General features: G+C 45.0%; 5 protein-coding genes across 6 annotated transcripts; 3 read left to right on the top strand and 2 right to left on the bottom strand.

The window, feature by feature from the left end:
• The first annotated feature begins 184 nt into the window (after positions 1 to 184).
• On the top strand, positions 185 to 13,626 carry LOC128728920 (uncharacterized). The gene is made up of 6 exons (XM_053822569.1): positions 185 to 716; positions 790 to 959; positions 1,059 to 1,313; positions 9,781 to 10,089; positions 10,151 to 12,018; positions 12,473 to 13,626. The coding sequence occupies exons 1-6, from the start codon at positions 269 to 271 to the stop codon at positions 13,500 to 13,502; spliced, it is 4,080 nt and encodes a 1,359-aa protein (XP_053678544.1). The 5' UTR covers positions 185 to 268; the 3' UTR covers positions 13,503 to 13,626.
• A 946-nt stretch (positions 13,627 to 14,572) lies between these two features.
• Positions 14,573 to 16,719, bottom strand: LOC128729237 (SUMO-conjugating enzyme UBC9-B). The gene is made up of 4 exons (XM_053822899.1): positions 16,587 to 16,719; positions 16,408 to 16,491; positions 16,041 to 16,303; positions 14,573 to 15,387 (listed from the first exon to the last, which is right to left on the bottom strand). The coding sequence occupies exons 1-4, from the start codon at positions 16,650 to 16,652 to the stop codon at positions 15,321 to 15,323; spliced, it is 480 nt and encodes a 159-aa protein (XP_053678874.1). The 5' UTR covers positions 16,653 to 16,719; the 3' UTR covers positions 14,573 to 15,320.
• Positions 16,720 to 19,239: 2,520 nt separating this feature from the next.
• LOC128728918 (geminin-like) lies at positions 19,240 to 20,000 on the top strand. Its single transcript, XM_053822568.1, has 3 exons — positions 19,240 to 19,367; positions 19,429 to 19,559; positions 19,619 to 20,000. Exons 1-3 carry the CDS (start codon positions 19,308 to 19,310, stop codon positions 19,998 to 20,000), a joined length of 573 nt encoding a protein of 190 aa, XP_053678543.1. The 5' UTR covers positions 19,240 to 19,307.
• A 1,378-nt stretch (positions 20,001 to 21,378) lies between these two features.
• LOC128728433 (probable nuclear transport factor 2) lies at positions 21,379 to 24,014 on the top strand. 2 transcript variants are annotated; one of them, XM_053822059.1, is made up of 4 exons: positions 21,379 to 21,628; positions 21,830 to 21,901; positions 21,968 to 22,066; positions 23,771 to 24,014. In XM_053822059.1, the coding sequence occupies exons 1-4, from the start codon at positions 21,521 to 21,523 to the stop codon at positions 23,882 to 23,884; spliced, it is 393 nt and encodes a 130-aa protein (XP_053678034.1). In that variant the 5' UTR covers positions 21,379 to 21,520; the 3' UTR covers positions 23,885 to 24,014. The 2 variants fall into 2 exon arrangements, with proteins under 2 accessions (XP_053678034.1, XP_053678035.1); XM_053822060.1 differs by lacking the exon at positions 23,771 to 24,014 and adding an exon at positions 22,964 to 23,286.
• Positions 24,015 to 25,584: 1,570 nt separating this feature from the next.
• On the bottom strand, positions 25,585 to 27,077 carry LOC128729129 (uncharacterized). Its single transcript, XM_053822779.1, has 5 exons — positions 26,916 to 27,077; positions 26,639 to 26,853; positions 26,091 to 26,531; positions 25,808 to 26,030; positions 25,585 to 25,737 (listed from the first exon to the last, which is right to left on the bottom strand). Exons 1-5 carry the CDS (start codon positions 27,069 to 27,071, stop codon positions 25,585 to 25,587), a joined length of 1,188 nt encoding a protein of 395 aa, XP_053678754.1. The 5' UTR covers positions 27,072 to 27,077.
• Positions 27,078 to 27,289: the final 212 nt, after the last annotated feature.

Below are 27,289 nucleotides of genomic sequence, written 5' to 3'. Positions count from 1 at the left end.
TCCCGGGCGGTTTGACATTTTACGACCCCTTTCCACGGCCGACGGTCGCGCGCCTGACCTCCGGGCTGGAATGGGGCTCCAACACCCGACGGTCAGTCTAGTGCTCACCTGGTTAGTGTGCTTGCGCAACTCCCGCAGGTCGGCGTAGGTCCTAAAACGCGCGAGACGAACACGACAAGTGCAAGTGCAAGCAGTCAGGAAGTGTGTGAGTCCGGTCCCGAGTGAGAGAAAGAGAAAGAGCTAGAGAGAGAGAGAGAGAACAGTGCGGATGGTGGTGATACTGATTGTGCTGCCAGGAACATGCCACCGACACTCGCAACCGCAACCGGCACCGCAACGGTCAAACGATGGCCCCGAGGGTCGGTTTGGAGGGTTACCTTCGCGCAAAGGTCCACTCTCGCCGGCGCACCAGCGTCGTGGCAGGAGATCCAACACCACCCAGCAGCAGCAGCCCACGGCACCGGAAGGACGGCCGCGAATGGTCCGGCGAGGTGTTGGGCATCGGCGAAAGGCGGCAGGCTCGCAGGTTCCTTCAGGTGCAAGGACCCGCCCGAGGCTCGACGATCTTATCGATGCGAACAACAACGATCCGACGGCACCGGATGGGCACGAGGAGGCTGGGTTGCGGTACCTTTCACGGGTAATCATTTCCGATGACTTTTCACAGGTGGAGGTGCGGGCGGACGACGCCGAGGTCGAGGCGGTCAACCGCGAAGGTAAGCGAGAGGGTGCCGTGTGTGCGACGTGTTGCATGCATTTAGGCGCTTAACCGATTTTGCGCATTTCCAGAGGAGATCATCAAGAAGCGCAAGACGGAGCTGACAACGACGCGTCAGATCGAAACGCGCGTTAAGCGGCAGCTGGTGTTCGAGGATGGCAAGGTGGTCGAGGACTCTGGCCCAATCGTGTCGACCAACACGACCGAGGACACCGACAAACAGGAAACGGTACAAACCGAGGTGAGACACACCCCCCGCTATGTGACCTTGTGTGACCTTCAACTGACATTTGCCCTTATTCACGGGTTTTGGAACCTGCGAATTTTGCAACCCCGCCAGCACCGTACTCTGGGCGACCCGGCGGAGGAGAGCAACCGGCTGGCCGGGACCTCGGACCCGCCCGGTCCACCGGAACCGGTACCGATACCGGTGGCTAGTCTAAGCAGCAGCGCACCAAAGACGATCGGCACCATCGTGGCGCGAACCGATGGCTTGCTTCGCAACATCAAGGAGGAGGTGGTGGTGTCACGCGAGGAAACCAAGGAACGCACCGAGGTGTCCGACCAGAAGCACTTCGGCGACTTCACCGACGACGTAAGTACGGCACGTAGCGGAATGTCCGAACTACCGAATTCGAATGGCCAACGATGGCAGCTTCCGGTTGGTGCGCGTTTAGCATGCGAACCTTGAAATCGTGCGATGTTTGGCGCGCTCCATAAGCATGGTATGGCAGGTGACGAGCTAACCTGTGAGGCCCTGAGTTAGACAGCAGCCGTTGGCGAAGGTGGCGATCCATTCGCAAGGCTACCCGTGTGTGGCCTTCAATAGTGCGATAGTACCTGACGTGATGACGCAATTCGATGTCAACCGTCGGTGTATTCTTTTTTCCCAGACGCGTCTAAGCCTGGCAGGCCTCTTTCGCTACCCCTTCTGAACATCGATAAACGCGAGTCTGTGCTATCGGGATGCTAATATGGTGTTACGAGGTTGCTGCTCTCTACACCACGATGGCGTTGCTTACACAGATGGCGATGCTCGTTGGGGAGTGAGATGGTGTATGCGAAGTACTTAGCAATTCTGGTAGCACCATCCCTTAAGTTCGCTTCCTGCTTGTGCGCGCGTGCGCTTCTATTTTCAGGTGACTTCTCAACCAAAGTCGTTTCTATTTTATGAATTGATTCGTATTTTTGTTTTGGAGGTTTGCGTTTTCCTTTGCCACCGACCGGATGCGTTCGAATTGGGTTCACGCATCACTTGACGCTGATCGCGAGGACGCCGTAGAAGAGCTTTCCCACTGAGGTGGTTGAGCTTTTCCGGCCGTCTAACGAGCCTTGGGTTGTCGTTTTTCACCACTGTCAGGGGTTTAACCTTGCCAATTGAGTTAATTGAGGGTTTTTTTTTTTGCGAAGACGTTCTCTTCACAATCAAATAAATAAGAACCTGTGCGAAAACTAAAAGCAAGGACATGTCGTGATGCAATTAATTTGCTTGCATTGGAACGGCTTGCAGTGATGGAAACTCGCTCGTTTTGGCGACCCAGTTTTTTATGAGGTTTTGGGTGGCCCAAAACACATCAAACCAGGACTATTTGATCACCCTCAAAGCGAGCTGGGTAACTTTACTCCCGCTTCCAACGTTTAATGTTGTCCTAACAAAAGAGGGAGTTAAAAAATCATGCCACGCTATCGGTAACGATTTAAAAATGCGCCATTTTGCAGCAGCGTAAATCGCAGATTTATCAAAACGATACGTAGCTGTCCAAGAAGTAGTGGAAAAGGAAACCTCTATTATCACCGCCCCTGGAGTAGGTGACTATACCTACCAATTTTAGGAACTCCGTTAATATCGAGGATGTTGGCTTCATCGATCTCGCTTTAATGTGATAACAGCAGCAACTTTTAAAGCAACATCATCATTAAGCATCAACCTACAGCAGGGATAGATTCCTCTTGAATCTCTCATTGATGGTCACGTAATGATGAAACTGCCTTTTTTCCAAACCTTAATCTTGCGGGGATAGATATTATTAGTCGCTTTGTATGGTTAAAGCACACTCTTGAGCATGGATCATAATTTTATAATAATCGAAACCTCGTGTATGATAAAAAAACGCTAAGAAAAGTTCAGAAAAACCTCACACGTTACTCGCTCTCGGTAAATCATCCAACGTGGGGTATGTGGTTTTTACAAAAAAATCTTAAAACAATTCGAAAAGCTATCCATAAAGCCCAGTCGATTTAAAACGAGTCTCCTCGTGGTATCAATCCCTAGTCAAAAACTGAATCGCTCCGATTGACGTATGCTAAAAAGACATTAAGCGTTCGTTGCTCTCGTCGTTAACCGCAAAATAATGCCCTCCCGACCGTTGGCCTAATAGAGCCGGCATTTCAAGCCAAACCCATTTGTGCACGGTTCTAAGCAAGCACCCGCCGGGAGGGTTTTATGCTGCCACCCACCGTACGCGCGCATACTCATACGCCTAAAATTGGTAGCAATGAAAATTCGGTACCGCATTCTTACGCCACTCCAAAGAGCTGCTTTTCTGCCAGACCCAGATCGGGTTACCGTTATTTTCGAGTCCGCCAAAGGGCCTCAAAGGGAGGCGCACAAAAGCGATTGACGGAAAGGTTAACTACCACCGGTAAGGCGTTTGATTGATCGCACCATTCCTGCGGGCTTCCAATCAATATGGCCTCTTAGGTGGGGTAGATTTCCTTCGCCCCCAAAAACGGGAGCGCATCCCTTTTTTTCGAAGGATGTCCAGGACGAACGGGAATGGGGTCAACCGAGTTCGCCCCCACCCTATGGAGCAAGCACTGACGCACTTATTACCGCTTGGTGGGCTTGGCGCAATCCGTAGCCCTTGTGATGAGCGCGACAGTACGAAAGACTTCAATGCCCTTGCTGTGGTAGCGGTCAACTGCAGGCGACGAACCCGTTTTCGCTCGATGGATTGCGTTCGGGTGCCGGGTGGAATAGCAAAAAAAACCAGCCCTGGTCTACTCGGCTGGTCTCTGCTACTGTACCCCATCCCCCTCCCCCCACTCCACCCTCTTTTTTCGCCTCTCCTTCCGCCCATGGGAGCTAGTGGGAGCACCTTTGTCCTAGCGGCATCGGGAAAGGCCTTTTTCTTCTCGTAGAGGCTTCGTTCGCGGAACAGGAATTCTTGAAGACTCGTCTCATCTCCCTCCCCTTTCCTCGAGGAGCTTCGACACCCCAGTGCAGGTGCCTGCGAGCAAACAAAAGAACAAGAGCAACAAATAATGGCAGCAGAAGAAAAGCAAAAAAAAGAAGCCTGTCTTCGATCGAGCACGCGAAAGCGAGAGAACCGGTGCGCATTGTGTTTCGGAAAAGCGGCATGATCGAATACTTGTGCCTCACAAAGTTGCCCGTCCCTTCTCTGCCATTCCACCTACCTACCCCTGCCGGAGGCTTGCCTGCTGAAGCCCGTTTTGGGGCGGCAGAAGTTCGATCTCGGCCGATACATTTCGCTTGTTTGCTTTTGCCCAGCCACGGCCCCAACATAAGCATAACAAACTCCTGCTTGTGCTCTCTCTCTCTCTCTCTCTCTCTCTCGTTCAAACGATCGGGAAGAACTCCCGTCAGTGAGCCTTCAGAGCCACCACAATTTAACGATACGAGACCACGCAAACCGGCCTCCCTGGTGCTGCTTGCTCTGTCTGTTCGTCATTTGCACATGCAACATGCAACAGGCGACGGCAGGATGGTGGAGCTGTCGCAAAAAGGCTCATCATAATGGCTGCCCCTTGAGTGCCACCGTCGGGCTCATGGGAGTCACAAGCTATGATCATAAACAGCGATGCAGCGGAGTTGATGAGCGACTTTTGGTATTTTACTTTGCATTATCCCAACATTTACGACGCGCTGGACGGTTGTGGTGGTGATCGGGTGTGGTGGTGGATATTGATCGTTATTTTATAACCATTTTAACGTGCTGTTGTGAGTATTTTTCTGGATGGTTTTATTGAGTGAGATTTAGTGGCGTTGTAAAGAATGTTCTAAATATTCCTTTCTCTTGACGGCTCCTGCCCTGAAATGTGCAAATTATGGACGAGTTACTTGCGCCAAACCACCCTCACCACAGCTGGATGGTGGGGTTAAAAATGGAATTTTCCTCATTCCCCTCGCAAACCCTTCCCACCAACGACGGCATTCAAATTGAACCGATCCCCATTCTAACATTCGCGCAGACACGCGAAATGAACAAATCACTCTGGTAGTCGAAGGATCGCTGATTTATGCCCACCTCCAGGGCCTCCCCCCAGGGGTTGAGGTAAGGTTGCAAGGGGTGGCGGGGAAGATGGCGTAAAGACGAAGCAATCTCGGTGTAGGCTCCCGCGCGGGAATTTCGGGCCGAAAACCAGCAATCGAAGCATCGAACGCGTGAAATAAATATTAAAATGTTGTGCAAGAGAGAGAAGCAGAGAGAGAGAGAGAGAGATCGAGAGAGTCTGGTTGTAGCTTTACAAGCTCAAAGCTCTCACGTTGAGAGTGGCCCGAACACAAAAACAACAACAAAAACCCGTTCAACAACCTGCCAGCAACCCGGGAGAGTGGCCACTGAGAAAAGATAGAAAAAGGAAGGGGAAGAGGGACGTGGGGTGGTGTATTGAAGGGGCGGGTGAGAGGGGGGCATCTGGTTTGTGTGTTTCTTTCTTTCGGTTTCTTTCCCTTCGAGGCCGGGCGCTCCTTCGTTCCCTCGTGGGCTCTGTGGGCTCTTTGGTCTGGTTTGGGCTTTGTTTCGTTGTGTGTCTTGAGACTGCGCCAGTGTTGTTTGAAGCTCGGGCCCGGAATGCAGCCTGCCCGGAGTGTTTCGCGTGACCGTCGATGCGTCGATCGTCCTGTTTGATTCCGCACGATTCTGAGGCTCTGAGAGAGAGAGCCTGAACGGTGCGAGGACTCTACTGAGCGTGTAAGTGTGTGTGTGCGCGTGTGTGTGTGTGTGTATAGGCGGTGCGTGGACGCCAAGAATCCTCAGTGGGCAGGAGAACAAGCGCGAGTGGGAAAGAGAAAGGGTGTGTGATTTTGTGACAAACTGGAAAAAGGGCTTTGGGCAGTTTCTGCGCCGGTGCAGTTTGGATTAAAACTTTTCCGGTCAACGTGTGCATGTGTGTGAGTCTCCTTGATCCTTGAGACCATCCGATTGACCATCAACCTCTCGAGTTGCGAGTGACTCAAACGAACGAATCAGCGAGGAACCTCATGCCAACAACCGAACCAATCAACTACAGGTGATTTAGAGAAGGCTAAGAACCGAACAAGAAGGCGAAAGGTGTTCTTCAGGTCCTCTTTGCCAAACAAGTTGTGTGCTTTCAAAAAGATCGATGAACGGTCGATTAAGGATGCCGCATCTTCACTCCCAATAGGACCTTTAAATTGAGGGCGATTAGAGCCTCCTTTACCCATCATTTCCTCAACTTCTTGTCGAACATATAGCTCCAATGGGTGTTGGAATGGGCCCTATCCCACATCGACATCATTCGGCCCATTTTCACGCCTTACATCAACTGTTAGGCATTCCGGAGCCCATTTTCTGGATCCCGGGGGTTGGAGGTAGGTCAGGTACACGTGTATGCGAACAAGCGTGTGTGTTTGTGGGTGTGTTTTAGCTCTCCTTTCGACAACGCAACTCCGGCGGGATCGACCCAACACACCAGCTCCGGCATCATTATTATTTTTTTCTCACCACCCCAATCGGGCGCGTTTGATGTTTGGTTTGGCGCGAATCTAGCGCGCAACGATGGCGCCGATTTCCTCCTTTCTCCAAACCCCACCAGCTACCAGCTAGACCGTTCCACGCCACCGTACGCCGTCAAAAGTCGCGTGGATGACAGTCGGGCCCATTAGATGACCTTGCCACCCACGCGTGACGATGCACTCGCCTAAAAATTCAGTGGAACAGTGTGATGGAGAAGTAAGGGGTGAGGGGGGGGAGGAAGGGGGTAGGTTTACACAGGCGGAAGGCAGAGGTTCGCGCATGAACTCCTGCTCGCTCGGGGTTGACTGATGGGTCGGTCCTTTTATTTCATTTTCTTTTTCCCTATTTACGCTCGTGGGCTTCAAGGAAGGTGAGAGAGAGAGAGAGAGAGAGAGAAAGAGAGAGAGAGAGAGAGGGTGGGCTATGACCCCCGGGGGACAAAAAGGTGGAAAGAGGGCAGAATGGTGGAGTCTAAATCAAAACAACCGTTCTCTCCAAATTCGTTTGCGCTCGATTTTTTGGGGGTTGAAATCGGGATGAAGTTCACTTCAACCTCCATATCGAAATGAGGCTAAGGGGAAACGGCAAAGAAATGTGGAGAAAATAAAAACACATATACACACATACACACACACATTTAGCCACCCGCAGACACCGGTTTACTGTTGTTAAACGGTTAAACGTTAAACGGGGCTTTTGTTTTGGGCTCTCGAGTGCCTTACCGATACGCAAGGGTTGGCTTTAGAGCCCCCAAAAAGATGGCGTCGAGGTGTCGGCGAGTTGGACCCTTGCTTGGGCGGTCCGAGACTGGCTCAAGGACGGCCACCGAAGGCGGAGGGCTATTGGCAAAAGAAAAAGGGCAAAAGAAACTGTGCGAGCAAAAAAGAAGTAAAGAGAAAAGAACACCCCAAGCTGCAAAGTGAAGGGACTCCCTGAACCGTGCGAGGGCTCTCCTCACACGAAGGTGGCGGCCTCGGGACCCTCGGGTGAGAGCTGAGGAGGTGATCAACCCGTTCGGGCAGCTCAGCCAACGATCTGCATAAGGTGCTCCTTGCCCCGAGAGGCTCGAAGCGCGCGGAACAGAACAGGTTTGTCCGTTTTTGCACACCCCACGAACGGGTTTCGAACGGGTCGAGCGAACCCTGGGTGTGGGCCCTTCGTGGGCTGGCTATAATTTCGGTAGACTGTGCCAAAATGGCGGGTTTGCAACTGCCCAAATCCCAGCCCGACCCAGGGCATCCCGATGATGCGCCACGGCGATGATGCAACCCCAACAGGAGGAAAAGACTCGGACGTGGGGACTGGCGGGTCGCTTTTATGTAACTTCGTCACCCCGTTAGTGGAGGTTGGATCGAGGAGTTTGGGAAGATGGTACCCATCGGCCAGATTCCCCTGGGGCGAGAACGAAAGTCACGACATGCTTTGCGCAACTGAGCACCCTCACACGGAGGCGTCGGTTTAGGTATCGCCCTGGTAGATTGGTGATCGGCCACTCGAGAAGGTGCAAAGCAAAAAGGGTTGCTGGAACATACATCTAGACTGCAGCGAATTGGCACCAACGTGCTCACGAAAGGTCGACCACCACTAGAATTCGTCCAAAGTGACACGCATCGGTGGAAATCGAAGCTCCAGAACTCAGAAGTGCATGCAGTGCTTGAGTAGGCAGCTGGTGAACGTTTGCTAACAGACCGTATTCCACATATGCCTGCCGAGTGGATTGGCTTCCAACATCACTGTGCTATGGCACAACTCAAGCCCAACCGGCAGCTAGAAAAGGCTAGAAAGGGCGACGAAAATAGGTCAGTAAACGAATCGCCTGCAAACCACCGCTCATGTGTTATCGTGTGGATGTTTGCTTAAGGCGCGCAGAAAGAAAACTTTATAAACACACATTAAAAAGGCGAGGGAGACCACGAGAAAGAAAGGGAGCGTTAAAACCCAGTGGACATAATCCTGGTCTCTTGACATCATTTCGTCTCGGTTGAACACAATTGGTCTCAGATGAGGCATCTGGATAATGACACACGCGTCGGATGACTAGGCCAATACGGTGTGGTGTTGTAATGTCCCCCTTCCGTCACGTCAACATCCCACACTCGATCCTCGATGAGGTCCGATCATTTGCGAAACTCAACCCCCGAACGGGGACCAACGAGTTATAAGGGGTTTGCCTACCCCTACATCAGCTGATCATCGTGCCAAAAGTTTGGAATGAAGCGTCTCACGAGCAGGCTGAGAACGCTCGTCGTTAATCGCGTGCATATGATTGATTGAGCGATTGGTTGCGGTGATCCTCTGATTGGATTGGTACGAGGTTTTGAGCTTGAGAAACTCAAACCATCGTTCGATCGCAAGTGAGGGCGTTGTAGTAGATTAGAACGCAAAACAGCAAATCAACTACTGAAGATCAACATCAGATTCTTGTGTATAAGTCAGTACGTTGATTGTTGGGTTACGTTTCTCAACATTTGATTGGATTTAGACTCTTTTTTGTGTGATGAAAAAAACAAGAGAAAAATTTACCAACCCATTTTGGCCTTATGAAGCTCTCAAAACAGAACCTGTTATCAGATTGCTTTTGTTATCTCACTTTTGATTGAAATCCGCTGTGGAGAAGATCGCATAGTACTTCTTCCCAAATAAATAGCTTCAGCATTTACACAGTAGTTAATTCAATCAACGACCTGTCCGTTTCCTGAGTGAGGCAGACGACATGAACATGAACATCCACCATTGCTTGCACCAATTGGCCACTAACACTGGTGATTGTATTACCATCCCCTCCAAGATCGCACCATGCCGTTGTTAGCGCAACAAAGCCACTGTAAAGGGGCTTTCTTTCCGTAACCGAACACGATGGTTGCGGAGTGAATGACGAAACCACAACGCCGAGTACTCCACGTGTAGAGCTGGAGAGAGGCGCAACCGACAAGTGGACGCTTCCCGTTTAAGACCTCACGATGTCGATGGAACCGGGTAGACGGGCTCATCACGAATTTGTGCTTTCGTTTTCGACGACCCCCAGGCATATACCCTTCTCTTGCAGAGTCTAATCTAGAAAAAAAGGCTTGGGATGTACTGCAGGTATTCGTGATGTCCATGCGGCGTGGCCTTTGCAAGTAGCCCGACTGCAGAGCGTCACGTTCCTTCATGCTTATGAAGCCGGAGTAAAGTAGAAGCCAGCACCCCCTAGCATGAAGAAGAGTTTAGTAAACTTACTTAAGCTGGACCAAAATAGATTGATAAAACAAACAATCGGTGGAGGATGCAGACTTGGGATAAAGAAGAATTAGAAGTAGGGAATAAAAGAGAACATTCTTGGTTACATTCTCGGCGTTGCAGGCGTACCTGAGGGCGATCAACAGCGGAGTTGACGACATCCGGGAGCTGCTGCTATCCGAGAAGGCACGCACCGAACTGACACCGACCGGGCCGCAGTTGGTGCAGCAGTCAGTCAGCTCACGGAAGGTCATCGACAGCGAGGACACCGACATACGGCAGCTGGCTCGTCCGGACGGCACGCTGGTAACGGAGAAGCAGCAGACCCGCCAACACGAGGAACTGCACGACGACGAGCTGCCAGAACCGGATGAGCCACGTCTACCAGGATACGACCAGGTCGACAACGGCGAGCGGCTGATCGAGCAGAAGGTAAGTGCGACTCGCCAGACATTGGCAGAAGGCCATTCTCACCGGCAAACGTCTTCGGCAGTCATCCGCCCAGCGGTACTACAAGCAGCGGGACGAACAGCATGTGGATCTGGTGGGACCGGGCGGTGAAGTGATCGGACACGAGATGCGGTACGCAGCCGAGCAGACGCAGATGGAGAAGGATGTTGGCAGAGGTCCGGCAGCTGGCGAACCCGGTAATGGAGGTGGAGGGCTACTCTCAGACTGGGACAGCCTGTCAGATAGACTGCGGAAGGCACGTCGATTGGGTCGTCACCCGAAAGACCTGCCACTGGCGGTGGGTCAACCTGCAAACGTTCTGCCCGGTGCGATCGCCCCGGTCCTGAACGATCGGCTGGATGCGCTCACGAAGAAGCCGCTCGACTTCGACAAGGAAGAGGAGACGCGCAAGCAGGAGACGAGCAAGTGGCTCGAGTCGCACTTTGGCAGTGAGTCACGATCTTCGCGAGATTCACGCGAGGATCTTGATGAGGAGTTGGTTGAGCCTACCAAGCGAACCTACTTCAACGTGACCATCAAGTCGGGTGATGCCCCACTCGGCAGTCCGGTTGGTGGTGAGAAGGAAGGTATGGGAGGTCCAGGTAGGCCAGAGCGAGGTGAGAAGGCATACCGAGGACGTGGTGGTGGTCCGACAACACCTCGCTACTACCATGGTGTAGCAGAATGGGCAGGTCGTCGAGGACTGTCAAGTTCCCGTGAAGACCTTCTACTGCTGGAAGGCTCAAGTCACGACGCCGGATATCGATCGGGTGAACGGCTCCGATCTGGAAGTGAAGACGCTCGACCTATCCAGAGACAGTCATCAGCAGCTCAACAGCTGCACCAGGGTAACCGACGTGACGAGCCTGTCCCGGTGTACGCCACAACGGCCAATGCCTACCTGACAGCACCACGTCCGAAGGCTAGTGGTGAGCGGAACTTCGCCGCCCGTTACGGAAGGTCGGTGTCACCGGATCGACACTCTGCTGGTGCACCAACTTCAACTGATGGTCGACCAACCGTACCTCAGCGGCGCAAAGCTCTCGAGCGCAAACAGGTCGCCGTTCAGCAGCAACAACAGATGTTGCTTCAACAGCAACAGCAGCAGCAGCAGCAGTACCACGGTAGACCCGTAGTGCATGGATATGCGCCTCGCAGCCGTTCGGTGTCACCGATTCAGATCCCACCCGTGGTGAGCACGCTTCGAAAGCCGTATCAGAAGACGCGCTTCAGCAGCATCCAGGATCTAAGTCACGCCAGTCAACCGAGAGCTGTCAGTAGGGCCCAGAGTACACCTCCGAAAGCGAACCGGGTTGGTTCCGCCATCGGTAACTCCATCCGAAAGCTGATGGGCAAGATTCGATCCGCTAGTGCTGAACGCAAGCTTAAGCTGAAGGGTTCTAAGCAGCAGCAACAGCAACAACAGCAAAGATCTTACTCTCCAACACCGTCAGCGCACAAGCGTCACTCGACCACCTACCAGCAGTACAACGTGATTGACGGGCATATCAGCAGCAGTGGGTCGCCATTGCTGAACCACCACCACAGCAACATCCACAATCCGTACGGGGGCGAGGATCAGCGACTCGTAGGTCGTTCGCAGTCACACCTTGGACCTGGAGGCAGTCACAAATCGACCGGCCCGGGTGGTAGACGTGAAATCGAGCGTCCACGAGAGCGAATTTCGAACAGCTACGAACGGCGTGGTTCCTCTGACATCCTGTCCGATATGACCACCGGTAGTGGAGGGCCGACACCTCGCCAGAAGTACTATCTCGGCGAGAACCCGTACGGTGGCAGCATCTTCGGGAAGGAGAACAAGTACAATCCGGCAGCAGCGGCTGCAGCTGCGGCTGCCGCAGCTGGTCGAGATAGGCGTGAGGAACGCGTCTACGGTTCTTCCCATACACGGTGAGTAGCCCGGGTGTGAGCTGCATGTCCAAATACGGTTGCGGGATCTCGGGGAGGGCAACTCTGGATGGAGCTTAAGGTTCAACAAAAATCCACCCACGACGCCGGTAGGGAGACACAGAAAAAGCTGCGACTGGGTGAAAACCGGTTTCGGACGCCATGTTTCTGATGTCGAACCATTCATGGTAGTAGCGCTGTGTTTGTGTTTCATTCCTTTTTTTTTTGGCCACAAAACGCTACATACTCAGTGGAGATAAAGGCTTCGAAAACGCGAATGTTAATGTCAGAAGAATTTGCAGAAGGTTCAGAACAACGAACGCTCTAGAAGCTCAGTGTTGCTTTTTCGATGAACAAACTCAAGTAAACTGTAGCAATAGCGCAGTATGTTGAGATCTCTGTGATATAAATTGAACTTCTTGACTAACACGTCCTCTTGTGTCTTCCCGATCAACAGATCCTTCAGCCAACCACCCCAGACGAACCCCCACACACTGGGCAGATTCAGCAAAAGCACCAACCGACTTCCGACGGCTTCCCCCAGTGGCCAATATGACCAAGATCCATCCGGACCAGCATACCATCCAGGAATCTACGGAGTCACCAGCTCCCAAACGTTGCCACGAAACGATCACCAGCACCGGCTGCAGCGTTCGAAGCCACTCCACTCATCCACCATCAACGTGTCGATCGTGAACACGGTCAACTCGGGCACTAAACCCCTGGCCAACACCGGACCAGTGAAGCCAGCGCGCACCTACAAAGCCCTTAACCGCAGTAAGTCGTTCAACGTGCATGGTCTAAACGGCACCAACGATCCGAGCCCAATCTACCTGGAGAAGCTGGCCCGAGCTCCCGGACAAGCTTCCGGACCCGGTACAGCGCTCTTCTACCGGTCCAACTCACACCTCGACCAGTACGCCCCAGCCCGGGACTCGCCGCTTCAGCTCAAGAGTCCCTCCATCGTGAATCTGGTCAGCAGAAGTACGCGCGATCTGACGCAAACCGGTGGCGATTACCCCGAGAGGGCTAGTCCGGCTGAAGAGCCGGCACTTGACAAGAAGAATGTCTTCCTGCGCAACCTGCAAAACCGAGCGCCGGAGTTGTACCGGACGTTGCACGGTGCCGGAAGTGGCGTAGAATCACCCGCAGCAGCAACACCTTCCCGGGAGTATCTCGGGACGTACATCACGCGTGAGCAGGAGCGCGCCATTGGCACACGCTCGCCGATCACAATCAACAAGGACACGGCTAGCATTGTGCGGCGGGCCAGCTCCAGCACCGACGATTATCCGGATGCGTACCGGCTGCCGGAACACCACGGTGCCAGCCGGAAACAGCACCTGTACAAGCCGCCGGGCAGGTCTCAGCCGGCGGGACGGTATCATCGGACCGAGACCGACCTGAAGTATCAGGATATGCACGCCGGAGTGAACGGAGGTGCCGGTGGAGGTGGTGTCGTCATCGAGCTGCGTAGCAACTCCTAACAGCTTCAGATCGTTTTAATCGCCTACTAATAAATCACCGTGCCACAGACCGGAAGAGCCGCGTGTGTTGAACGCCGCCTGTGGGTCGGGAGACATTTTTTTAATCGATTATTGTAACACACACCACAAGGATTCTTCTTAAATAACATGCCCTTAAGGGCTTGATAACGTGGCTTTGATCTGAATTCTTTCCTTGCTGCTCTTCGATGACATCGCCCTGGTTTAGCAATTTTACGAATTCATCAAAAAGTTCCGTGCAAGGACGTGCGTCACACCTACAATCGAATGTTTCTCTTACAACACCGACAACTTATTTGTTTATTTTACTCTTTTTGATTGAAATATTATCAATAATTGCATAATAAATTATTTATGACATTTTCATTACTATAGCAGCTACATGTTCAGATAAAACTGAGGATATGAATCATATGCAGGAACTTTTGGTTTCAACTAATTACATTTGTTTATTCATTTGTCAGATATGTATTTATAATGACAATTTTGTGTATTTATGTTCAGCGATTATCGCTTTTGTAAAATTATGCTTAACCTCAATTTTGAGGCAATCATTACCGTTGCTAAAAATGCTCAATCATATCAAATAAGTGTCATAAGAGCAATTGGTTGATGGCATATTTCTAACAAGTAATACGCAATACGGTTGGAGCAACGACAGATGCTTTTTGGTACGCAACATTAAAACCCATGCTACCTCGGCTCATCGTCAGAAATTTGTGCCTTCCTGGAAAGCTAATAAAAACTGTAATGAGACGGTAATATCTACATCCAAAAGTGTGGAAAGGTAAGAAAAAGCTAAAACCCTAACTGCGTGCAATGATTTGCCCATACTATCGTAGTTCAGTCCCTTTACGCTAATCTCGACTGAACACATAAGAAATCCAAAATTCCAGCAGAAATATTCCTACTAAAGTGTTCTTCTAATCATAACTGGAATCCAAAGACGTGAAGTCTCCAACGGGAAGTATGCGACGGACCGTGAATAAAAATTACGCGACTGACCGTGAATGAAAATTAACAATATATTAAAACGCTAACACTCGCAGATGTACAGATTCAAAGACGTTTATTAATACTTGAAATGCGGTTATTCGCTGTCGAAATTGGATATGTACCGGACGACCCGCTGTCAGATCACGCACAGACTGTTTTTCCATAAGATAGGTAGGAAAATAACAACGTTATGAACACCATTTTGACGACGCTCCATTCACCGAGCGCTCGATGGGCAAAATCCCTCCAAAACGGTCCCAACAGATTGCTTTGCTTATGCGAGTTGCTGATTTCAGTGCGTGATCCCGTCCTGCTGTACTTCTCCATAGTGTCGCATTTTCAAGGGCTGGAATTGGTATCGTTCCGGAGCGGCTTGCATTTCGCACAGGTTACTGCGAGTTGTTGATGCTACTACTACCAGACCTACTACCACCTATGTTTTTAATCGCTTTGTAAGATTCCCTTAACTACGACTAAAAATGTTCTTCAGCAACCGGACACTAGCCTGACTTCTGATAATATAATCGTAGCTCTCATATCCATTCATGCTCAATTCTTTTTTCGCTCTTTTGATACAAATACAGCATTTCAACAAATATACATAAGAGCATTTCATCAAAAAAATATATAGATAAGAGAAAACATCCTTTCATTAATTTCGTAGCTTCTGAATCATGAATTTATTACAGTAGCACAAGTCAATAATGAATGTGTACTATTGATGTAACAGCAGGTGTCAAAAGGAAGTAAATGCCTTATATAAAAATATGGGAAAAATAAGAAACTGAGAAGAAACTCTAGTGTTTAGTCAGTCGACGACATGGCTCTAGCCTGTGCACGGACGCGTTTTTCGTACTCCATGCGATTTTGACTGTAAAGGAATAAACAGAATATATGTGAAAATTTTATCGACGTGCTACAGATTATACAACATGTTAATGGAGGGAAGTGTTTTCTAACTCAACTTTAAAATGACATCTTAAACTTATTTAACTATTCAATCAGCGCCTTACGAAGACACTCGCAGAATGCGCGCCATCGTCTGACCATTACTAATCTTATTTCTGGGACGGAACAAGCTATCATTCCACCTTTAACATATTTCATAAACAATATCGTATATAGCTGAAATATACATAGAACTTTTCCTTCTTTTTATTCGTTGAAAACAATTTGTGGCGAGGGCTTGGTTTGCCAACAATACGCTCTTGATGCCTGAATTCATCATGTGTTACTGCCGTACGCTAACGTTGCTTATATCGAGCTAAGATTCCACACTCTTATTTTTACAAATGATTCAATCTCTCCCAAAATTAAACAGTAACAAACACATACATAAATGCATTGTACTGCTGTACACTACTGGTTTCAATTTTCTTCATAAATATTATTAAATGTAGTATACTCAAGGCCGATATTGTTAAAATTTTCTATAGCTAGAAATTTTTCTCGTACCCGTAGTCAGTTTTCCGTACAAGGTAGACTAAGACGAGATTTAAACCCAAAACTTACTTCAATACTTACCAGTAAATTGTATATGCCTCAGCTTGAGCAGGATCTTTAATGTTGGGTTCGTTAAGCAGATCTTGAATGCCCAACAGAATTTGTTTGATTGTGATAGCGGGACGCCAATCTTTCTCTTCGTCCAGCAGCGACAGGCACACGGTTCCCGAAGGATACACATTGGGATGGAAAAGCGGCGGTTCGAACTTGCACTTCGGCGGGCTCGTTGGGTAGTCATCTTTGAAAATCATGCGAAGCTTATACAGCCCACCTTCCCACGGAGTCTGTTCCGTATAAAATGAGGCGTAGTTTCGGGAAATGGAGGAGTAATAAATGTAACGGATCGGATATCATATGAAAGTCGTAAAGTAGAAGATAACCAACATACCGTCTTTTTGCCGGGAACGGCGCATTCCCATGTCATTAGATTCAGCGATCCGTCTATGTTTTTCACTGGACGTGCCACAAAGCCCTTTCAACAAGAAACGAGTTCGAACATGCACTAAAGGCACTTGGAAGCCATCACTGGCAACAGCAAACTACTGCGAAAATAGAGGTAGTACTTACATATGGATGATCTTTGCGCCAAGCTTTTCGTTCCTCGCCCAATCTAGAAGCTGCAATTCCGGACATTGTATCTTGTTTGGTGAAGATCTGAGTTATAAGTTACTGAAATGATTCCCGCTTCAGCCGGCGTCTGTAACACAAAATGATGGATTCCTCTTAGCAAAAGAACGCTTACTCCGTCATGCAGCCAAAGCGCGACCATAGGTCTTTAGATTGTATCTGGGTTTACAAAGCAGCATTGATCACTTTATCCAAGGTTCCTTGCAGAAGGTGAACAATGCTGAGCAAAATTAATACCAAACAGTACTGCAATAACGAATAATTTGCAAAATGGTTATATAAAATAAAAATTGAAGATTTATATTTATTATGTACAAAAATCCAAAAGCTAGATTTGATTTGAATTTTTTTCAACGATTAAATAACAAAAATTTGGTAAATGAAGATTAAAAAATTTAGTTTTAGTGAATTACAAAACACATTAAATTCCATACAAATACACAAAATTGTGGATAAAAAATATTCTAGATAAATTTAACATTCTAGGTAATGCAAAACTACATAACACAATCATAAAAAACATTAAAGATCATTGCAGGATGGAGTTCAACAACATTTTCTGAAGTATAATCATTTAAATAACTACAATATCAAAAATGTTTTATTAAATATACTTCAATTCAGGTTTATTGAACAAATGCTTCTTAAATAAAATTGAAATAATAATAAACTTCATTATTTAGTTTCTACTTACTTACTTCTCAGGCACATTTAAGAACCCAACTATAACTTCCCGTGATATAATGATGCGATCTTATTCTATCTGCTATCTGTTTTATATTCTAAATCCATCAGTATTTCATGAAAACATACTAATAGGAGGATGAGCCGCAAAGAAACTACCAGAGGAGGACATGCACAGTTTCCTCTCTGAGGATTGAATTTGAAAAAAAAACTGCAATTGTCTGGTCCATATAATTGTTGAACTCAATCTATTTTGAAGGACTTCAATGTTGGGCATTATGAATAAACTACTCACTATCACTCCATAAAAATGTTTGCTGGTCGAAAACTGCTATTATTTTGACGAAGCGGGAGCATTTGTTGTAATTGCTTGAATTAGCGCTTAATTTACATTACATCCACATTACAACACAAATGCGCTGGAAAGGTTCTTTCATATTGCCTGGAGTAAAATCAAAATAAATTCTAAAGAGTAAGCCTTTCTAATAAAAAATTTTTCCAAAGAATTTTCTCTAGGGCAACGGATTGGTGAGATATTTGGCATATAATATTGTCTAGCTGTGCGGCTACGCTGTCTATCCTAGTATTAAATTCTGCTAATCGTTCTATCAATCCCTGATAATCATTTACAATTTACTCATTCCGTTTTCGTCCTTCAGATTTATCTGTATGTTCTATATTTAAAATTGCATGTTTAGCAAAAATTAATCAGATGTTACATTATTACATGATTCCAGTTCAGATTATGGCGCATGAGTAAATTATGTGAAAATGTATTGTATGTTAGGAAGGAAAGATTCATCTAACCATTGATAATCTGCCTGTGTCGTTTAGGGTAGGGGAACGTTTATGGCATCATTTGTGTTAATTAGGAGAGGTTACTGGAATAATTAAGAATAATTGTTTTAGAATAAATACTATCATTCGGGTTATATCAAATGGGTAAATCAAACATGTTTAAAAGAAAATTTAAATGAGTATTCGTTATGTATTGATGCGAACCTTTTCCGAGATCCTAAATTTCAGATAAAATAACACATAACAATTTGACTGTTATCGGTACATTAAAACCTGGTTAGAAATGATGTCTATTAACAAATCTGCTATAGACGAGCAGCTTTTGCAAGGACTGGTGCACTGAAATTGTAATTACGTATTGGATCTAACCATTGCATATATTTCGAAGTAAGCGGGAGAAGAAAATCTAGAGCGAACGTACGAGAACGAATTGGTGTAGAAACGGGAGAGAAAAAATAGAGCGGTACTGCAAAAGAGCACCATTCACACGACGATGACTGACTTGCGTAAATCAATTTCGACTCGAAAATTAATCCAGTTTTGTTCTAGCTATTGCACGACTTCCTGCGTGGTTGTCAATTTGGAAATTTGTGCAAGTTTAGGTGCAACGCTAACGATATAGCTTTGAGCTACAGCATGTAAACCTAAATTGACTACCACTGTAAAATTTGGAAAATATTTCCTTAAAATTGTATTTCAAGCAAGAATTGTACAATAATTTTAATCCTGATTTATTCGGTTTAAAAATTACTGCAGCGCAATTGAATAAATATTCTGTTGCTTATTTGTGTTAAACATTAACAAACGTTTGAGTGATTTTTGTAAAAAAATATTTTTACTGCAACACTGTTTCAGATATAGGAAAAAAGTTTTAAACATATTCATTACATCTTATAATATATAACAACTATCAAGCATTGTATTTTTAAAAATCTTAAATTTAGAATTTTTATTTTTTTATACCTAAAATGAGGTGCAGTTCAAATATTGAACTTTATTTTTCATTGTTCTATACGGATTGGTGTGAGTTTGTTACGAGAAGTTTACATTTGTGTATTTTTAAGCCAAATGTCAGTTTTGACGTTGACCTGCAGTACTGCGTTCGGTGTTAAAAGAGGTAATATTGGAGGGAAAACTTCGTTTTGCTTTCTATATATTAAAAAAAAGTCAAACTGAAAGATGAATGCTTCTTCGCTCATAAATATAAAAATCTCCGAGGACACCGTTTCTGAACAAGAGGTAAGGTATGCTTCTGATAAATTTTATGTCTCAGTACAGTTAGACGACTTCCATTTTGTAGAAAACCATGAAAACATCGCGAATGACGCTGAAAGATGTGCAAAACGTTGTTAGTATTCTCAAGGAGAACGTTTGCCCAGGAAAACAACTTGCCCATGTTGCTGCTAAAGATTTACCAATGACTTCTATAAAGTAAGTAAAGATTTAAACGTACTCTTCCAGCAACAATCTAATATTATATTTTAATTAAGGTCGGCCCTTAAGGGTGCAGAGCCAACAGAATCGAAGCGCTGTAAAATGCTAGAACAGCATTCTAAAGCGACGCAGACTACATTCGAACAAGAACATAATCTTACCGCTAAAAAGCCTACCGAAGGCTACTGGGAAAAAGTGGCCGAAAAGCGGCGAGTAGCGCTAGCAGAGTCCTTGGATGAGAACGCAAAATTGCATATGGAAATAGAAACGCTGAAGGAGACGCTATCAACCTCAGAAACTTTGACCTCATATCTACAGGGCCTTGTGGAAACGATGACTGAAATGTTAAACGAGAACGATGCCAAAACCTCCAATCCCAATCCAGAAAATGATAGTGGAATCGCTCATTCTTTACTTGCTGATGGCAATGATGATTAGCACTGTGTTTTTTGCATGCATTCCTACTTTTCATTTAAGTTTCTACTTAACATTTATGTATGATATTTATAATCTTAACATTTAATTCTCTTCGTGCATTCATCATTTTTAAATAAAAATCGTAAATATTGAACGCAGTAATACAAGATTGTTTTGGGCGTATTTATTAAATTTTAAGTTTTTAACAAACTATTTCTATCTTTCGATACATTATATCCATAGATGGTAGTGATTTTGATAAACACCTCTATGATTTATCCAAATGGCGTTTGGATCGCAGGCAATCATGATAAAATTGCACAATGCGCTTATTATCTCTGTAACGATACATTGGTCCATCACAATATAAGCAACGGCAACAAGGTTCGTGCTTTTTGTTCATGTAATGTTGAATGATATCGTTTGGCAAAGATTCACTAAATTGGACGCCGCAAGACAGACAATACGCAACTTCAGGAACCTTCTTTTCAATGAATCGATTATTTACAGCATCGTGCTCTGTTGATTCTGTGGGCTTAGTGGAAGAATCATATAGGTTACGAGATTGGTCGTTGCTCATTTTGCTCGTTTCACATTTAATCTGCATAATTAGAATCATTTTTTGAAATTAATAACTGAAGGTTTATTCATGAGAGCAAGCGGACTACCGCAAACATACCTTATCATCATTGGGGTGAACACTGTTCAACTTGAATTTCACGATCTAAAGCATTGCTCATAATGTTGATGTCATATCGTTAGTGAAAGCTTCAACCTGCATAAACTATTTATGGATAAGTCGTTTAGTCGATAAGTCGTCAGTTTAACACAGCCGTTTATGATATTCGGAAATAGAAAACATGAGTGGAACGAAAACAAAATACCGTAACAGATGATTATTTTTCAGCTGTCATTAAATAGTTTATACATCGCTGTATCGAGAACTAAGATGCTCCATAATGCAATAAGTAAATTCCACAGGTTAATCTAAACAAGAGATGTATGTTGCAGAATCAGGCAGCATATAATGTACTCGTAAGCATATAAACCTGTACTGGTAACATACAATAGAACAGCGATCAACACTAAGCTGTTTTATAATCAGTTCATTTGCTTTTTTTAAGAAAGCCAATTCTCCGCATGCCATATCAATTGAGCATAAAAAATACCGACCATTCTATACCGAATGCTGGCACAACATATGGAAGGTCAGAGAAAACCATATTTGTACAAAAAAACTAAATATGGCCCGCCTTGCAGAGCCAAATTCCAGCAGTCGTTACACTCGAATGACAGCTTCGCGAAATCTTAAAATAGATATTTGCTTTTCGCTGTCGTGCTGACAGATGGCGTTGCTTTGACGGACTTCGATTGTTCACTTTTCCAATAATTTTCTAGAGCGAACCATTTTCTGCTGTTCCGGCATAGGGCGAGCGATCTTGCGTTAGATTGCGTTGGTAGTAAGTGAACAGTATTGATGTTGATCCGGCCTGCGGTTGAAGGCGCTGTTGTGTGTTTGTTCCTTTGTTGAGTTGTTCACCATGGCTTTGAACCCCCAGTACGAAGAAATCGGAAAAGGATTCGTCACCCAATATTATGCGTTGTTTGATGATTCAAATCAGCGGGCTAGTTTGGCCAATTTGTACAATGTGAGTAACCCATCTGTGGCTGCAAGTGCTCAGTGGAATGGTTTTCTTTATAAGTATAAGCAGAGCAAGAAAAAAAGTTGAGTGCCAAGAAAAACATAACCTCACAACCGCTTAGAGCACAAAGTGATCCGAATACGATACACAAATTCTATCACAGGAGGCTGATGCTCCCGTTTTCTTCTATCAATCATCTATCCACAGGCCGAATTATCGTTCATGACATTCGAAGGACAACAAATCCAAGGCGCGGCCAAAATTTTAGAAAAACTTCAGGTACTGCCCTACGAAGGTAGGAAATTTTTACAGGGCGTATAATCAATGATGCAATTTTGTTTTTAGAGTTTATCGTTTCAAAATATTAACCGTGTTCTGACGGCGGTTGATTCTCAACCTATGTTTGACGGTGGCGTTCTAATTAATGTCTTAGGAAGATTGCAGGTAAGTGATCTAAAGAAACAATTCATGCCAGCTAAACCAACAACAAAAAATTCTAAAAAATTTCCGTTTTCTTGAATAAGGAGTAATGCTCTAGTTGCAAGGGTCAGTTTTAGAACCTGTTTACTTTTTATTTATTTCTGCCAGCTAGGCATATTGAAATGTTTAAGGATAGCTATTTTCGTTTTCTTCGATTCAAAATTTTCAAACAGCATTGCTTTGTTGAGTACTTGGTTCAATGTTATCAATTGTCTGTATAGTTTTATTGAGAGAAATTTGATTTTTTTTCAATGCTTTACGTCAGACCATCGCCATAAAATGATTGGCTATATATAGTCTCAAAAGTGTAAAAAGCGTGTTACTATTTTTTACTACAAACAAAGCGAAGCGATTTTATGAGTTTCATCGCTATGAGATCATTATTTTTCAATGAGAGAGTATGGTGAGCAAATTTTTCATAACCAAATTTGAATGGAGAGCCGTTTTGGTACTTGTTGTGTAGTTTTGTAGATTTTTTAAATTAGCTTACAGTGGTGCTTATAGGAATTATCTGTTGCAATTGAAATATTTTGAAAGTTAACGGAATTTTTCATGAAGAATACTTTATTACAAAAACAAAAGTCTTCTGTTCACTACTCAAAAATATAAAATATAATTTTTCATTAGGGTGTAAAAACACTCTTTACCGAGCTCTTCGAACATTTTATCAAAGTGCTCCAATATTCTTCATTTCAATAAGTTATGTGTTATTCTTTCCCACCGCTTTTGTTCTCTATTGTTTGGTGCGTGTCGTGGAATATTTCGTCTTCACATCTTCCTGGCCGTTCATTGCAATCCCTCTATGCGTCTGTGGTAAAATGGTTTGAATTTGCCGAAACCGTGTGTTCGCAACCAATTAAGACCGACCAAGATCATCCGCTGGACTATACCCAAACCTTCGTGCTGAAACCCATGGGTACCACGTTTTTCGTGCAGCATGATATTTTTCGGCTCAATTTGCATAATATGGCGTAAATTGTTTTAATATTTATTTGTGCTTGGTTAGGGCGTTTTTTAAATTATATTTTACTCTTGCATAGTTAAACACCGTTAAAAAGATGAATCTATCTGCAATAATCGGCGCTGTAGCGACTAGACCCTCGTCTGATGATGGTAAAGTCTGATTGGGGGTAACTAAAGAGCACAAAATTTGCAAACAATACGTCAACTATACACATTTCGATAATTTCCGCTCAGTCGTACTTTAAACTTAAGACCTGAAAACTCCTGGAATGTTAATGTAAAGTTGTTCTGTTATTTTTATACAACTCTTTTTAATACTGTGCCAATAAAAGTAATATTTTTTTCTTTTAATAAATTGCTGAAAATGTGTCTGTTGTTTGTCGATGGCTGAAATTTTGTTTCCGTATTTTCGTTAATTTAGGTATGTATTGATCTCAAATGAAGACATCTCAACAATATTTGTGCATCACGCAGCAACCATTCGCAATGATTTTGCTGATGGAGTAAAGATTTGGTCATCTCTGTCACTGAAGGATTCGAAATTGATCAAGATGGTTATAATAGTTCAGTTGTCCACTTCCCAAAAACGTCTCCACATGTTCTGCTCTAAACAACAATCATTTTTTTTCAATATCTCCTCGAGAAACAACGAACAGTACGAATTGTTGCTAATTACAAAAATAATATTTTTGTATTAACTTTCAGTGTGATGACGACCCGCCCCACGCATACTCCCAGACCTTTGTGTTGAAACCTATCGGAACGTCGTTTTATTGTGCACACGATATTTTCCGCCTTAATATTCACAACTCCGCATAAGAAACGGTCGAGTAAATGCAAGAACCAAGCGCCTGCGGTGATATGCGATTGATTCAGCTATGCCGGACTGTGCGACGAAGAATCAGCTCTCACAAACCAAGTTTGTTTTTAATAAACTATGCTTAACTAACAGCTAATCCCGTGTGGTAAATATTACACTTCGGACAACCGAAATTTCTTTGTATCTGTGAGGTTTCGGATAGGTGTGAATATGATTGCTGATTAACGTAACGAGTGAAACATATATTTTTAATTTTTTATTTTTTGTTGCTGTTGCGTTATGGTAATATATAACACTGAACTCTTCCATGTTGTTCCATGGGTGTGTATACGGATAACTGAATGGAGGAAATTTGGCGTTAAAAGGGTTCATAAAGTGTAACGGAAGAAAGAAATAAGGGTGAACCTGGCAGTTAGTGTCGGCGCAGGTCGTGCTGGAATAAATTGCAATCAATGCAGTCAGTAGCACGTCGGTTCATTTACGAAACGAAAGAAAATGAGCACAAAAACGGGTTTAGTGTTTTATCTAAGTACGCTCTAATTTCGAGTTCCCATCGCTTGTGCGCCCACAGAATGTAACGTCGTTCAATTAGGCAAAACGGCAGTTAAAGACGGTAGTTGCTTGCTTCATTATATTTTTAATGCAACTATTGACGAGAGTTATGACAATATTCGATTTAATGTTGAAAGCTTTTCCGGTGAACACAACATAATTCATAGGTACTAGAGCATTGATAGAACACAGGAGTGGAGAAATTCACAAGGACCTAATGGCCACTGCTCCAGTAAGTTATCCAGCAAATTCAAGGGAAACATGACGGTAAATATGTTTGCTAGACACGATTGAAACGGGAAGAGCGAAATAATGCAAACTTAGCCTAAACATGTTCACTTAATGCTAAAGTTACTCTCGGCGTTGTGGTTATTCGGGCTTAATTTATATCAGGCTTTAATAGCACTAAAATGTATTGTAAAAAAAGTTATATCACATTCAATTTACGGAGGATTTTTACGACCGACCGGAGCAATCTTACTACATAATTTTTTTTTTGGGTTCAAAGGGGCGTTTCGAAAGGATATAAATGAACTAATTCGACGGCAACTTGCAGGTGCCTATGCTCGAAGCAAATGACGGCAATGTATTTTCTTACGGATTTTTCACCCTGTTGTTGTACTCACGATTCTAATACGAACGTTTTTGTACGTGCCTCAACAACTAAACGCTGATTTGTATGATATTGTTAATCAAAGATCACATAATAATCTCAAGAAAATGAAGATCTCCACCGGAATTGATTGGAGCGGTATCTCGCAACAGAAAGGCGCGCGCGTTAATTCATTCGCAACACTGTTATCGCTCGTGGAAATTCGTTTTATAATAGTTTAAATAGTAATAGTAATATAGTTGTGTTTGCTTCCTAAGATTGTTGTAGGTTGCATTCTTTGTTCCGTTAAATGTTTTAAGTGCATATAAGGGCATTTTGAGAGCTGCTTTGCTGCATACAATCTCTAGGTTCCACTAGAATTTTTTTCTTTTTGCTGCTATGATGCGTGGCATTACGGAAGATTTTCACGAATCTCATCTTATAGACTATTCCTCTCTCTCTCTCATATGCCTCCCATATTTGCCACACTTCTTTCTGAGCATCCAATGTCACATGACGCAGTTTGCGCGCATTTAACGCTCTCGGTTTAATAGTTTACTTTCGATTTTTAAACGAACGCTGAGTAAATCCCTTCAACGACCGCATAGCCATGGCACGGTTAAAGTGCCGTGTGGCTTTTTGCTCTAGCTCGTGGTTGTTCTGGTTGCTTTCGTTCGATGAGAGAATGACATATAAAACGCACATAACCTGCAAAAAAATCGTACACCGAATTTTGTTACATTTGCCATAATGGCAACATACATTCCTTGATACGTACCAGAAAAACAATGATGATTATAGTAAATATATGCAACGACGAAGCCGAAATATTCTCCACATCCGCAATGGCCTTTTTGATCGGCTCGTATTGTGGATACAGTTCCAGCGCTTGCCGCAGATGGTTAACCGATTCTTGGAAATGACCATACGCTTTGAATATTTCACCCAACGTGAAGTACTGTCGCCAGGCGCTTCGATCCCTCGGCTGCACCTCCAGCGATCTGCAAGTAATAGGATGTCTGTAAATACCATGCCAAGTAGTTTCCAGCGACTGCGTTTACCTTCTTGTTAGGTGGATCGCATCATCGAGATACTGCAGGTTGAACAGCACGCGTGCAAGATTCAGCAAAACCTCCGCGTTCGTTGGCGCAATGGCAAGAGCGCCCCTAAAACACTCGATTGAGTGGCGAGCATCGCCTTTTATTCGCCAAAAGTTGCCAATTTGATTGTAGAGCTGCACTGATCGAGGCTTTTCGCTTTTCGCCTTCCGCAAACGCCGCTCCAGCGCATCGATATCAAAATTTTTGAACGATTTTGAACCCTTCTTTTTGAGAAATAGAAATGCTACTTCGGGTTCTGGGACGATAGGATGACTATAGCGCTGTGCCACGCCGATTAGATCATCGTAGTAGGTGAAGTTCACGGGTTTGCCACAATCGAGTACGTCAGACTCTGAGTCAGTGCTACCCTTTATATTTGAATTCTGAGCACTGTCGGTCGAGCTAAAGCAATAAAAAAAATAAAAATATCATATTAAGAGTAGGAAACACTCGAGTAAAATCCAGGCGTAAAATTTTTAGCACGGCGGCAAAACATTTTTAGCACGTACTCCTTCGCCAAGTTGACTATAATTTTATCCCGTGAATGCCGCCTCCAGGTTTTTTCCCGGTAGTTAGCCGCTGTTGTGGTGATTATTTGAAATGTAGATTCCTCATCCTCTTCAGGATGGTAGGGATGATGCAGTTCTTCGCTACTTCTCATGTGCGTCCCGTAGCTGCTATCTCTTGAGGAATCTGCATTCTCCGCACCTCTTGACTTTGTGTTCTATTGAAGAATGTATGGATTATTTAGCACATTATCTTGCTAATAGAATGCTCAGAAACTACCTGCAGGTTGCAGTTGTTTGCAGCGGAAACGCTGACGATCTTGCCTTCCTCCGAATTTAGCTTCCACAGAGTTGAGGTGCGCGAATTAGTCGACAAAACTTGAATGCATAGAACATAAAACAGTCCAAAGCATACCGTAACTTTTCGGTCATGCATTTTAGCTCGTGTAAATGTGTTTCACTGATTGAATTCTAAACTTGGTTCTAAAGCCGAAGGACATATTCCCTTCAAACGCAAGATTCCATAATAAAAGATTAACGCAACCAGTTTATAGGCTCAACACTGCAATCAACCAATCGGGCAAATAAACACGTACTAGGTTAACAATGCACAAACTAACCTGAATTTAGCAAGTTTTGCAATAAATTTCCACA

This window comes from Anopheles nili, chromosome X, assembly GCF_943737925.1.
Source record: "Anopheles nili chromosome X, idAnoNiliSN_F5_01, whole genome shotgun sequence".
Classification (NCBI taxonomy): domain Eukaryota; kingdom Metazoa; phylum Arthropoda; class Insecta; order Diptera; family Culicidae; genus Anopheles; species Anopheles nili.
The sequence above is the reverse complement of the archived record's forward strand: the minus strand, read 5'-3'. Positions and strand labels throughout refer to the sequence as shown.

Excerpts from the sequence above, each read along its gene's own strand:
- LOC128728920 (XM_053822569.1), top strand. The coding sequence starts at position 269 with ATGGTGGTGATACTGATTGTGCTGCCAGGAACATGCCACCGACACTCG. Across the intron at positions 717-789 it reads CGAGGCGGTCAACCGCGAAG|AGGAGATCATCAAGAAGCGC; the intron begins GTAAGCGAGAGG and ends GCGCATTTCCAG. Across the intron at positions 12,019-12,472 it reads TACGGTTCTTCCCATACACG|ATCCTTCAGCCAACCACCCC; the intron begins GTGAGTAGCCCG and ends CCCGATCAACAG.
- LOC128729237 (XM_053822899.1), bottom strand. The coding sequence starts at position 16,652 with ATGTCCGGAATTGCAGCTTCTAGATTGGGCGAGGAACGAAAAGCTTGG. Across the intron at positions 16,492-16,586 it reads GGCGCAAAGATCATCCATAT|GGCTTTGTGGCACGTCCAGT; the intron begins GTAAGTACTACC and ends TCTTGTTGAAAG. Across the intron at positions 15,388-16,040 it reads GAGGCATATACAATTTACTG|TCAAAATCGCATGGAGTACG; the intron begins GTAAGTATTGAA and ends ATTCCTTTACAG.
- LOC128728918 (XM_053822568.1), top strand. The coding sequence starts at position 19,308 with ATGAATGCTTCTTCGCTCATAAATATAAAAATCTCCGAGGACACCGTT. Across the intron at positions 19,368-19,428 it reads ACACCGTTTCTGAACAAGAG|AAAACCATGAAAACATCGCG; the intron begins GTAAGGTATGCT and ends TCCATTTTGTAG. Across the intron at positions 19,560-19,618 it reads TTACCAATGACTTCTATAAA|GTCGGCCCTTAAGGGTGCAG; the intron begins GTAAGTAAAGAT and ends ATTTTAATTAAG.
- LOC128728433 (XM_053822059.1), top strand. The coding sequence starts at position 21,521 with ATGGCTTTGAACCCCCAGTACGAAGAAATCGGAAAAGGATTCGTCACC. Across the intron at positions 21,629-21,829 it reads GTTTGGCCAATTTGTACAAT|GCCGAATTATCGTTCATGAC; the intron begins GTGAGTAACCCA and ends ATCTATCCACAG. Across the intron at positions 22,067-23,770 it reads ATGTCTTAGGAAGATTGCAG|TGTGATGACGACCCGCCCCA; the intron begins GTAAGTGATCTA and ends ATTAACTTTCAG.
- LOC128729129 (XM_053822779.1), bottom strand. The coding sequence starts at position 27,071 with ATGCATGACCGAAAAGTTACGGTATGCTTTGGACTGTTTTATGTTCTA. Across the intron at positions 26,532-26,638 it reads ATAGTCAACTTGGCGAAGGA|CTCGACCGACAGTGCTCAGA; the intron begins GTACGTGCTAAA and ends TTATTGCTTTAG. Across the intron at positions 26,031-26,090 it reads GCGATCCACCTAACAAGAAG|ATCGCTGGAGGTGCAGCCGA; the intron begins GTAAACGCAGTC and ends TATTACTTGCAG.